The following is a 12673-nucleotide window of genomic DNA, read 5'->3' as shown; positions in this document are numbered from 1 at the left end:
GCATTTTTATCCAAAGTGACTTACAATTAACCATAGCAATGAACCTACAAACCGTAAAGCCCATCCGTGCTGTTTGATCCTGACTTTTGTCTTTATTAATCTCAGGGTTCCAACCAAGATGGCTACGGGCATCATGAGGAATTTCCTCATGCAGTCACCAAATTCAGCTTACTTTCCAATGATTTTCCAGTGCTCTCCATGTCAAGAAAATGAAAACGAGAAAACAGAGGAGAAGCCAGATGGGATGGAAGATGATGAAGAAAGAGAGGAGGAGGAAGATGAGGAATGCGAAGCTCAGGAGGACGAGGAAGAGATTTTAGACGGGTTTCTTTTAACCCCGGCCCACAACGTTTTAGACATGACCAAGCAGCTGCTGAGGTTTGCTGACATCATCAGCCGTGATGTGCAGAGGTACTTTGGTAGTTGTTCTGATGATCATCAAGCTTGTGACATCTATAGTGACTCTGTCTCCTTGACGACCGGTGGGCGTTTGCGTTACTATGATGATCTTTTGAGAATTGCAGAAGCAAGAAATCCGGAAGAGCAAGAAAGCAGCCTTCTCACTGCTGATGATCAAGGAGTCGGTGTTACCAGTGGCAATGACAGTCTGGGGCCGCTAGCCGAACTGTTTGATAACAGGGGCCTGAGTCAAGGCAGAGGTCAACCGATGATTAAGCGCCATCTCCCACGTAGTTTCTGGACTGAGCCGATGGCCTGTTGCTCTCTGATCAGTTTTAGCAACACATCTGACATCACACACGCTAACAGAGGCACACCTACACAGGACAGCATGCACCCCAGCAGCAACAGACGCATGCATGGTAATCCCCTCACTCACCACATCACACACAACATCGACAGCACTCAGCTGGACTTCAGCGACTTACTGGCGGACTGGGACCCACATCCGGAGTTCAATCCTACACTGACAGAGGACACACACATGCATCATTAAACAGACCCACCAGCTGAGACTCACATCTCACGACTCTGTTCAGATCCAGCACAGCTGTGATGAAACTTCTGTAAAAGAAAATTTAAAAAAAAAAGGATTTCCATGTGTTTTATTTTCAAGGGTTCATCTGCTCAAAGGAGAGTCTCAGTAACCTCCTGGGTCATGTTATGCAGATACTCAAATATCATGCAGGTGCACAATATTATCAACTGCATGCTTGTGTGATTTGTCTGGTTGTCTCAATATATTTATGATTATAAGGTAAAAAGTGAAAGTCTGTCCATGCTGAATTGTTTTAATCATAACCTGCAATTTGTTGCATGTCAACCTCCCCTCTTTACCTGTTTCTTTGTTTTGTTTATGTTATTTAAATAGTACTAAAGTTAGAAAAGATATTATATTGTTTAGATTTGAAGAAATTAAATGTCCATTTTTAACAAAGGTCTTTTGAGCCCATCTCTAATGTATGTGGCAGCTGGTGCAACTCAGCACTTAAAACTAACAGCTGTTATGTCATCCCTTCAACTCATTTCTCATTGGTATCCAGAGTCTCAAAGTAAAATTCTGAATTGCAGAAATGACAATAATGATGATTATTTACAGGCCAAAGAGTCAACAAAGAAAACTTAATACGAGTCAAATGTTAATGTTATTTTAACCCCAACCTCCTCTTCTTTGTTATTCTTTTTTAATTCGCTACACAAGCAATAAAGAGGACATCAGCAGTGTTTGTGTGGGATTGCACTGAGCAGATATCTAAATTTCAGCACACTCACCAAAGTAAAAAAAACAAAACATCTGCATGATCATATTCCAATAATTTTGTAATACTTATAATCATGATACTCTGAAATGTGAGATTTTGTGATTAAAGCTGAAACAAAACTGATTCCCAGCTGAAAATCGTTACAGCTGGTTTCGTAATCCTAATGTGGGAAAAAGGGAAAAAAGTATATAGCTTGTAATCCACCTGTTGCTATCACTGTGACAGTTTTTAGGTAAATGAGGGTCTGATAACCAAAAAGAGTAGTGACATATTAAAGGAAGTCCAAATGCTACCACCTGGTGGGTGATGGGGGTCTGTGTGAAACAAGCCAAACTAGAAAAACAAGAAAAAAGCAGCAAACATATGTTGAATCCTGAAGCCAGTAGTCAGTAAACCAGTTCAGTTAGATATGAATCTACATGGCACCATTTCATTGGTTTATGTAGACTGGAAAGAGTCCTCTAAAAGCCTCACGTCTGATTGGATGACACAGAAGACCAGTAACATTTTGACACACACACTCTCTAGCTGGGATAAATAAACGCACAGACTGTTAGTGACACATGTACTAAAGGTTTCCCACACCTGGGTGGAAGTGTCAGCACAGCTCACACAGAAACAGACATGAGGACCCACAGGCTTTTGGCTATAACTCTGTTGGCCCTGCTGCTGCGGGCCTCCTGCATCCAGGCCAACGATTCCGGCGACGAGACCGAACATCACACAGACACAAGAGAAGATGCCTCAGAGGAGAAAACAGAGGAGGATTCAGCAGAAGAGACTGAAGAGGCACCAAAAAAGGAGAAAACAACAGAGATAGAAGAAGACAAAGACGTCATGGTTCTTCACATCAACAACTTTGCCAGAGCTCTCAGCGAGAACAAATATTTACTGGTTGAATTCTGTAAGTTTTCATTTTATATTAAGTGTATTATTATGACTGAACAAATTGTTTAAATGATGTTCAAATCTATAAAAAAAAAAAAAAGTTATTTGCGTTACTTTTTTTCCCCCAATGAACACAAGTAAGAACATATGTTGATCTGAAAGGGATTGTCACAAAGACTTTGTGTGGAAAGTGCCACAAGTCACTTTTTTTTTGGTTAAATATATGAATATATCAGTTTAAAATTCCCAAAACTACAATGTAAAATAGTAATAAGTATTTCTTTCAAATGCTTAAGATTAATACATAAAGAGAAGAAGGCAAGAGGATTGTTGAGGATGACCTTATTCACCTTTAACATTTGACTTAGTGGGATATGAATTTCAATCAAATTGTAAAAAATTTATTTCCCTTCTTCTGTCTTCTTTCGGTAGAAAGTATTGAGGCTATATGATGCAAATAGGCCAGCTTGCATGCACGTGGTCCATCTTGTCCAGGTGTTGTCCTGGTGCAGCTCTCCCACAGATGAGCTCAGCATTATAAGAAAACAGGTTGTGAGAAAGAAAAGAGCAGAGAGGATGAAAACTAAATCCAACCGTCATTTCTGCTATCAGCAGCTCATTTCCATGTGTATCTGAACTGGAGCTGCTGATTACAGCAGACTGAAGCCTTCCTTCGGTTACAATCCAGTAACTTGGATTGTAGAGATGAAACATCTATGTGTGTGTGTGTTTGTGTGCAGATGCTCCTTGGTGTGGCCACTGTAAACAGCTGGAGCCAGTTTATGCCGAAGCTGCTGAGAAGCTGAAGAACGAGGAACCAGCCATGCATTTAGCCAAGGTGGACGCCATAGAGGAGAAAGAGCTGGCTGATGAGTTTGATGTTGGAAGCTTTCCCACTCTGAAACTGTTCATTGATGGAAACCGCGAGCAGCCGATTGACTACACCGGTAAGCACCTTGTATGCATTCATTCAAATGTGAATTGATTTGTATACTTTTTTACTTTTGTAATTTTATATTTGATTAAATACATATTTTTGTAATGTAGACGAAATGTTCTTGAAACCATAAGCATCCTCTATAAAATAGCTATGAAACACTTTTCTCAATTTAAAAATAAAACAGCTAAAACTGCTGAAATAACAATTTAAAGACAATTTTCTATCCTTTACACACAATTGTAATGTTTTTTAACCGGTTTTAATTAAGTATGAAAATACATAATCTCTATTAATAAGCAGGAGGAAAGGAATTTGTAGCAATGACACAAAAAAGTAGATAGAGAAACACAGGAGTCTCCTGTAATGAGCCTGAGACGAGAGCACTGTGAGAAAAATCCCAACTGATCATATGTATCAGCATTGTTTCATGAACTTGGGGATTTTGCTGCTGTGTTTTTATTAACCTTTTGACAATTTTTTAAAAAATTTTTTTATTTACAGCATTAGCTGCAAATCTAATATAATTTATGACAAACTGTGCACGAGTCAGGTCGGTCTCTGCTGACATTGATTTACCTTCACTCTGATCAGTCAGCTGTTTGAACATGCAAGTTGATAGGTTGCTTAAGTTATTGGTTTTACAGTCACATATTTCAGGCACATTTTCTTGTTTGATATTAAGCAAATAATATGCAAATCCAAGCAGCTTGATTTGACATTTGGCTGAAATAATTTACACTATAAATCCTGGCAGGTGACAGTTTATAACTGTGATATGTTTTTATTTATTTATTTATTTTTACTTCAACATGAGGTTTGTGATTTTTTTTCTGACTCATATGTTTTGCAGGTAAGAGGTCAGTGGTGGGAATTATCCAGTGGATGAAACGTCGTGCAGGGCCTGGTGTTCAAGATCTTGACTCTGCAGATACTGCAGCTCAGTTCATCAAAGCCCACAACGTCACTGTTATAGGGTTTTTTAATGTATGTATGTTTGTGTATGTATATATATGTGTGTGTGTGTGTATATTTTATATATATATATAAAATATATATATATATATATATATATATATATATATATATATATATATATATATATATATATATATATATATGTATATATATATATATGATAAGAAAAGTATATGTATAACTTCTTTCATATCCTATCACGTTGTTTGGTAGTAACAGATTTTTAAGTTGTTGTGCCACTTTTGTTGCTCTTTGCAGAGTTTGGAAAGTGAGGCTGTCAAGGTGTTTAAGGAGGTCGCTTTCGATTTGACTGACACAGAGTTTGCTGTTACAGCAACTCCTGAAGTTTTCCAGAAGTATGAAGTGAAAGCCGACTCAGTAGTGCTTTTCAAAAAGGTATGAGAATCAATGAAGAAGCACACTGAGGAGTCCACTGTTTAACAGAGGCCTTGCAGAGATGTAAGGTGGTGTTAGTTTTGCAGCTAAGTCAGTTATCAATGCATTTTATTTGTGCCTGAATGTCCACATAGATATTTAAATCAATTATGTTTTAATGAGGAGTTATTGCTTAATAAGTCAATGAACTGATTGTTTAAATGATAAGATATCAGGATGTAAAAGAAATACATGTAAATCCAGAAACCTGGAAGAACCACCATGGAAAGTCTTAAGCAGATTTGAGGGTTTTACTATGTATCTCTGTAGATTTAAAGATGCCTGCCAAATAATTGCTTGTGTTACAAACACAGAAAATGTATATGATATGAGACTACAGAAAAAGAAACTGAATCAACACTTAGAAAAGTCAACCAAAAAGAGATGACAGAAAAATAACTGCAAAAAATGCATACATACATAAAATGTAGAAAATGTAATTAAAATGTCTACAGTTTACGTTTCAACTTATATCAGGTTTAAACTTCTGAGAGTTGTGTTCATGCAACATTTAGTTGTATGTGTATATTGTATCTAAATGCTGATCTATTTTAAATAAGGGAAAGGTTGTAATAATACAAGGATGTGACCTTTACAATAATATAAACCTAAAATAGGCAGCATCAGATCCAATGATCTGATGAGCTGAAGCTACCAACTCTTACCACTGTTTTCTAGACAAAGCGGTTAAAATGGAAGTTTATTCTCTTTCTTTACCAATTGTTGAGTTAACAGACTAACTCTGGCTTTTAATTCTAAACTGCGTGTGTGTTTGCTAGTTTGATGATGGCAGAGCAGACTTTGTGCTGTCAGAAGAAGAGAAGCTGGACGTACACAATTTGACCACCTTCATCAAGGAAAACAGCCTGGAACTCATCATCCCATTCAGCCAGGAGGTAACACAAAATGTTCATAAACAGAATTACAGAAAATAAAAGAAAAAATCTGAAAGCTGCATGAAATGGTTTTCTGAATCTGTTTGTGTTTTCAGGCAGCAGACAAGATCTTCACCTCTCGCATCCGCTTGCACAGCCTGCTGTTCATCAACTCCACCGTGGAGAGTCAGATGAGTCTACTGGATCAGTCCAGACCCGTAGCCAAAGAATTCAAGGGCAAGGTAATCGCCTGGTGTGTGTTTGTTTGGACATGTTTTTCCTCTTTGTAATAGAATTGTCCCATTTTTCAGGTTAACATTCAGAGAATATTCTCTGCAGTTACAGTAACACAACTTGTGTGTTTGTGTTACGCAGATGTTGTTCATCATGATTGACGTGACATCGGCCCTGTCGCACGTCCTGAAATACTTTGGCGTGTCTGAGAATGAAGCACCTACTGCTCGTATCATAAACATGGAGACACAGAAGAAGTTCAGCATTGCCTCTGGAGATCTGACACCGAGTTCACTGCGACAGCTGTGTCAGGAGGTTGTGGACGGCACCGCAAAGGTAGCTGACGTTTACATTCATTTTATAGGATATTGCACAGCAGCATTAATCACAGCAACTCATCTGTTTGTGTGATGCAGCCGTACTATCGGTCTGAGGAGATCCCAGAAGACTGGAACAAAGGTCCAGTTAAAGTACTGGTGGGCAAGAACTTTGAGTCTGTTGCTCTGGACCCCACTAAAAACGTCTTTGTGGAGTTTTGTAAGTCAGTCTGCAACTTTTTTTTAAAATAATACAACAAATTGTTAACTTTGAAATAATTACTGCAATTTATTTTTTTTTTTTACATTTTCTATTACTCTTAAGAATAATGTCTATTGATAATTTAACTTGTGGAACAAAGTAGCATAATCCTCCCCTCTCAGTTTAATATCACCCCAGTAATGATGAGTAGATGCCGGCTCCACAATATTTCAAGCTTCAGATGTCTCCCATGTGAAATTCTACTGTCCCTAGTTCAGAGATGGGCAAACCTGGTTCATGATTTCTGCGCTCCTGCAGATTTTCAGATGTTTTCCTTCTGTAATGCACCTGATTTAAATCAAAAGCTTGTTGTCAAGTGTCCCTCAAGAAAGCTGAGCTACTGATCTGATTCAGATGTGCTGCAGCAGGAAACATCAAAAGCCTACAGGATAAATGGATCAACCATCCCTCCTTTAGTTTGATTTATTCCTCCTGATCAGTGTGCTGGTGGTCCTACTGATAATAATTTCTTTATTTCATAAACTTTGAACTCTAAGACATAAACCTTTGTCCAATAAGCATATGAGCATCTCTTTTGGACTCCACCATTATGTTCACATATGGCTACATCTGGATCTAAAAGATCAAAAAGCCCCTGTTCACTGAGTGTGTGTATGTAGATGCTCCTTGGTGTGGACACTGCAAGGAACTGGCTCCCATCTGGGAGCAGCTGGGTGAGAAATACGCTGACCATGATGACATAATCATCGCCAAGATGGATGCCACAGCCAATGAAGTAGAGTCAGTTGCGATTGATGGGTTTCCAACTCTTAAATATTTCCCCACTGATGGCAAAGAGGTAAAAACACACACAAATACACACAAAGGCTGCAGAAGTTGCACAGATTGTAGGAGGTTCTACCCTGAGATGTTACTTTCTTTTCTTCTCAGGTGATAAACTACACTGGGAAAAGAGATCTGGAGACTTTTTCTAAGTTCCTGGATGATGGAGGAGTGCTACCACAAGAGGAAAGTGCTGAGGATGGTGATGACGATGATGGTGATGATGAAGATGATGAGGCAGAAGGAGAGGCTGGTGAGGAAGAGGACAACAGCAAGGTTTGTTTCTAATGCATCTTAGACATTCTTTCCTTAATTTAAACTTGACAAAAAGTCTTCACTATTTTCTCCATTTGTGTTTCAGAAGACAGACGATTCCTCAGAGTCACCAACAAACCAAACATCCAAAGATGAGCTGTAATGGCACCTGATGACAAATTAAGATCAAACTAACATCTTCCAGTTTTCATAATAAAATGTTATAATAACTTAAAAAAAAACAGCTGTATGGTCATGACTATTATGAACGAATTTCAAACTTTGATACTTGTTTTAAACACCTTTTGTACATCATTTTTGTCTTTAAAAACGTCTCTTGATGCAGCTTCACATCCTGATACTTTGGTCAAAATCCAATTTAAACAAACGTGTTATGTTAATGTGTGAAAGATAATGTCATTGTTTTTTTCCCCCCAAGAATTCAAATTTCTTTCCTTTCTGTGAATTAGCATTAATTTAACGGTGATGAAGCAGAGATTAATGGACTGTGGTGCATGTGTTGCTCTTTTCAATGCATGCACCAACTTTTCATTTCATTAATCTCTAAAATATCTGACTTAGATTAAAGCAGGTTCTAAACATAATCACTACAAGAAATTTGTGTTTGTCACAGTTCTGCACTCCTTAATGTTCATGTTATACAAAATGCATGAATCCCACTTTTAATGATGAAGAGTGTCACATCATCTTCACATGGCGGTTGGAGATTGAGGAGCTTGTTACTGCTTTTCTGTCTGTTCGTGTTTAGATTGTGAAGTTCAATGGACATGATTTATTGATGATGTAATAAATGCATCCAATTTGTACTCATTTTCATGTCTAAATTATGCTCAGTAGGTTGCAGTGTGATATTGAAAATGAAGATGTTACTTGCATCAAAAATGGGCCTAAATAGTAACACATACAATGCATTATAGGTTCCTTTAACTATTTTGTCTAGACTTTTCCTCAGAAGTGTGATCTGACTGATGTGACTTGTCATTGGTCAGCTGTTTTTCTTTGCATGTAAAGAAAAAAGAAATAAAAAAACAGATTGGCTGGAATAACAGCTGATGAATGATACATCACAAACTGTCAGATGAGCTTCTGATGATGGAGAGTGCAGACAAAATATTCAATGAAATTCTTTGGTCAGACTATTTTGTCTGCACATTTCACCAGACGCGTGACCTGACTGCTGTGACGTGTCATTCATCAGCTGTTATTCCTAGGCAAGGCCAGTCTTATGGCCCTGACAGATCCGCTAAGCTAGCCCCGCCGTTTGGTGGTCTCTGTGTTGGTTTCCTCATCCCAAAGCTTCTTCATCCCTGTTAATCATGTTCTTGGCATGCTTTCTAGTTTCTATTCTGATTTCATCCATGAATTAATCTGTTGTGTTTGTCTGACTCTTCTCTGATTACTTTATTGCTAGGCTACTGTTAGCTTCCCTTGGCAGATCTGCCATGAAAAGCAGCTGATGAACAAAGTTCATCAGCAAATAAAAGCGGTCAGATGACACTTCTGATGAAGAGTGCAGACAAAAGAGTCTAAGAAATGTTTTATGCATTATCCTGTTTAATATGATCTAGATTTATTTTTGACACAACTGATTTCTTCATTATCAATAATAGGTAAATGAGACACAATTTTTAGACACAGTAGGTTATGAGCAGTACTCTGCTGTGAAGTCAGTAATAAAAATTAATAGAAATTGGACTTTTTAAAAAAAAACATCTTCAATAAATCATCTATATTGCGCTTTATGGTCTAAACACAAACAAACACAACAGCAGCCTAAAGCAGAAACATAAGTTACCATTCCTGATTACAGCAAACCTCTTGCCTGCACTTGTATTTAAGCTCTATATGTTACAACAACATACTTCCAAACATGGACATAATGTCTGTGTATATGTGGAGTAATGTTGATGTAAAACTAAACAAAGCGGCTTAAACAGGCTGTGTGCCCTGAACTCTCAACTCCATGGAGGGGTTGTGATGATTGCCAGATTATGGAAGGCATCCCAGGGGGTTAAATCATCAGATCCGGGCCCAGAGGACTGCAAAGGAACTCTATAAAGTCCACCTTCTGCACCAACTGGAGCAGGTGGTAAGGAAATGAAATGCTACTGAAGATAGAGGTAAGATGTAAGCTACAGAGACAGAGGCCAACATGAACATGAACCGTCTGTCAGTGGATGACAACGTTGTGTTACTAAGATGTTGCCTTTTTCAGGCAGACTAATGAAGCATGCAAATGGATGAACAAAATCAACCATCTACCAGGCTATGTTCACATGTTTCTGTATTAACTCTCCCAATTGGTCATTTTGGAACAGAAAACCAAAGATTACCATTTAGTCTAGCATCAAGTAGCCAGTTAGAACCGTAAACTCGCTAGATCACTTTGCCGTGTTTACATTTAGTTTTATTGTAGAAGCTGAAAAGAAATATGTCAAGATAGGTTACAGCATATGGATATATTAAAGTGTTTATCTGTCACATTTGTCAAGTTAGGACAGATACTTTGCTAATAAGACCAAAACATGGAGTGGTCACATAATGATAGCAGAAATGTTTGCACATTCATACAGGGTTTTTGTAGTTTATTAACTAAATCAAAAGTAGTAGCCTTCTGATTTCGGACTGAATAATTAACCAAGTGTGTGTGATGTCACAAAGCATATGTTTTGTTCATCACAGGTATTCAGATCACAAAATCACGCCATGATTCTTGTGAAATTAGTTGCACCAATAGTCCGAATATCAGAGTTAACTTATAAAATAAAATAAAATAAAATAACTGAGGAAATAAATCTCATGACTAGAAGAAGCTAGAAAACTACTTATTTCATATATAAATCTATGAAAAAGAAGATAAAGCTACCCAGGAGTGCTGGTAATGTCGATGAATGCGTCAAGAGGAAAGGAACTGGGAGGGCTGATTTTAATGTGTGATGAGTAAAATGTCTGTAATTCCAGAAAACAGGTTCAGCAAGCTGTGATGTCACAGCTCTGGTCAACAGTTCACTATTTCCTCTTACCAGCTACGGTTCCTCCTTTGTCCCAGGTAAGACCATTTCTCTTATAAATCACACATGAAACTATTTAAATAGTGGGTAAAGACTTCCTACTGTTTGATGGTGGTAACTGGAGTATATTTGTAAACTATATTTCTATATAGGGGACAGGTCTGTGCCTGTTTGGACCACACATGGAAACTTGTATGTGTGTTGTTTACGTAAGGGTAGGATACCATGTGAGCTGGAGCTATTGAGTTTTATTTAGTTGGTGTGTTTAATTAATGATGATTGATTTTGGGTAAAAACATCTTCACATTTTTATGTTATGAGTTTTGAGTGTGACCTGCTGCTATAAGACTGTTATTATAAACATATAAAAGATTATATTTTACATCAATTCAACATGAGTTAAACTGAACTAAGCGAATGTTATCCTTGAATTTGTTGAGCTCCAAATTCTCTGAGTTTTAACATTTTCCTTATATTTCTACCAGAACATGATGAAACCTCACAACGCTTTATAATGATGTTTGAATTTTCACTAAAATAAAATAAGATTGATATGTGTGACATATCAATTGGGTTCTATTTTGAGAAAACAGACAGAATATGTTATTTTTCCCATAACATGTTTAACGTTGCAGTGTTTGTGTCTGTGTGTGTTTTGTATCTGTTGCTTTAAAGGTGGAGTATGTAAGATTTTCAATAGTTTCAAAATAAATTAATAGAAAAAATAACTACAATCATAATTAGATAGTTTTTTGAGCATGTAGGTTCCAGTCTGTCCATATTTGATGTGTTATTAAATTACAAGTTTAATTGATGACAAACACCCTTCTTAAATGTTTGCCTACCAGTAAAAAAAAAAAGTGCTTTTTGTCATTTGTTATTAATTAAACTTGTAATTTAATAACGCATCAAATATGGACAGACTGGAACCTACATGTTCAAAAAACTATCTAATTATGGCTGTAGTTATTTTATTAGTTAATTTATTTAGAAAATATTGAAAATCTTACATACTCCACCTTTAAACCAGTGGGGCTCTGGTAAAAGTTTAGACTTGTGAATACTTGTGATCTCAAACATGACACTGCTTTGTTCAGCAGCCTGGGGAAGAAGAGAAAATACTTCCACTTCTGAATCAAAACTGTATATTCATCGACTGTGTTTTGACATCTGACATCACGTAGTTCCCAGTACAAAGAGCCACACAGTAAATCAAATTACTTACTATATTCACAACTGACTTATTATTTTCATGATTGAATACACACTAGGTTAGATTAAGCACTGATTCCCTTAAAAGTTGTTTAAACTTTATGTGGAGAAATTGAGATAGCTGTGGAATAGTTTGTAGATTGAGAAAAGATTATTTTGTGTCAGCTTAGGTACTTCTTGCCCAATGGCAACTGGGAAAGTCTATGTCCTCTCTGAAGCCTTGAGCTGGATTAAGCAGTTTTATGATTTTGGAAGGATGGATGAAGGAACCAGCAAACCAACAAAATAGCAAGCAGATTATTTTTGTATATTTTATTTAATTTATTTACAATAATATCAGGCTGCACGGAGGGACAGTGGTTAGCACTGTGTCCACACAGCAAGAAGGTCGCTGGTTTGAACTGTTCTGTGTGGAGTTTGCATCTTCTCTTCACGTACTTTGGTTTCCCCCCACTGTCCAAACACATGCATGTTAGGTTAACTCAGTGTTTCTAAAATCCAGTCCTCAGGCCCCCCTGCCCTGTATCTTTAGACATGATCCTCCTCCAAAGCACCTGAGTAAGATTATTGAAATTCCTCATAAAGTTCTTTGCAGCCTGTTAAAGAGCCCTTTATTTCATTCTGTTAAGGCAAGTTTGCCTATAAACCACGCCGGGCAGGGGTGGCTGAGGACCGGAAATGAGAAACACTGGGTTAACTGGTTATTCTAAATAGTATCTAGGAGTAAGTGTGAGCATGAATGGT

General features: G+C 37.4%; 2 protein-coding genes across 2 annotated transcripts; both read left to right on the top strand.

The window, feature by feature from the left end:
- Positions 1-118: 118 nt before the first annotated feature.
- Positions 119-955, top strand: percc1 (proline and glutamate rich with coiled coil 1; the record flags this gene model as incomplete). Its single annotated transcript, XM_079265216.1, has 1 exon — positions 119-955. The coding sequence occupies one exon, from the start codon at positions 119-121 to the stop codon at positions 953-955; it is 837 nt and encodes a 278-aa protein (XP_079121342.1).
- A 1390-nt stretch (positions 956-2345) lies between these two features.
- Positions 2346-7848, top strand: pdia2 (protein disulfide isomerase family A, member 2; the record flags this gene model as incomplete). The annotated part of the gene is made up of 11 exons (XM_079263510.1): positions 2346-2625; positions 3350-3556; positions 4400-4533; positions 4783-4920; positions 5739-5855; positions 5951-6076; positions 6210-6404; positions 6485-6605; positions 7268-7446; positions 7539-7706; positions 7792-7848. 11 exons carry the CDS (start codon positions 2346-2348, stop codon positions 7846-7848), a joined length of 1722 nt encoding a protein of 573 aa, XP_079119636.1.
- Between the last annotated feature and the right edge of the window lie 4825 nt (positions 7849-12673).

The sequence above is a fragment of the Telmatherina bonti genome (genome assembly GCF_933228915.1).
Source record: "Telmatherina bonti genome assembly, chromosome: 3".
NCBI lineage: Eukaryota > Metazoa > Chordata > Actinopteri > Atheriniformes > Telmatherinidae > Telmatherina > Telmatherina bonti.
Note: the sequence above shows the minus strand (reverse complement) of the source record. Positions and strands in the feature narration are given on the sequence as shown.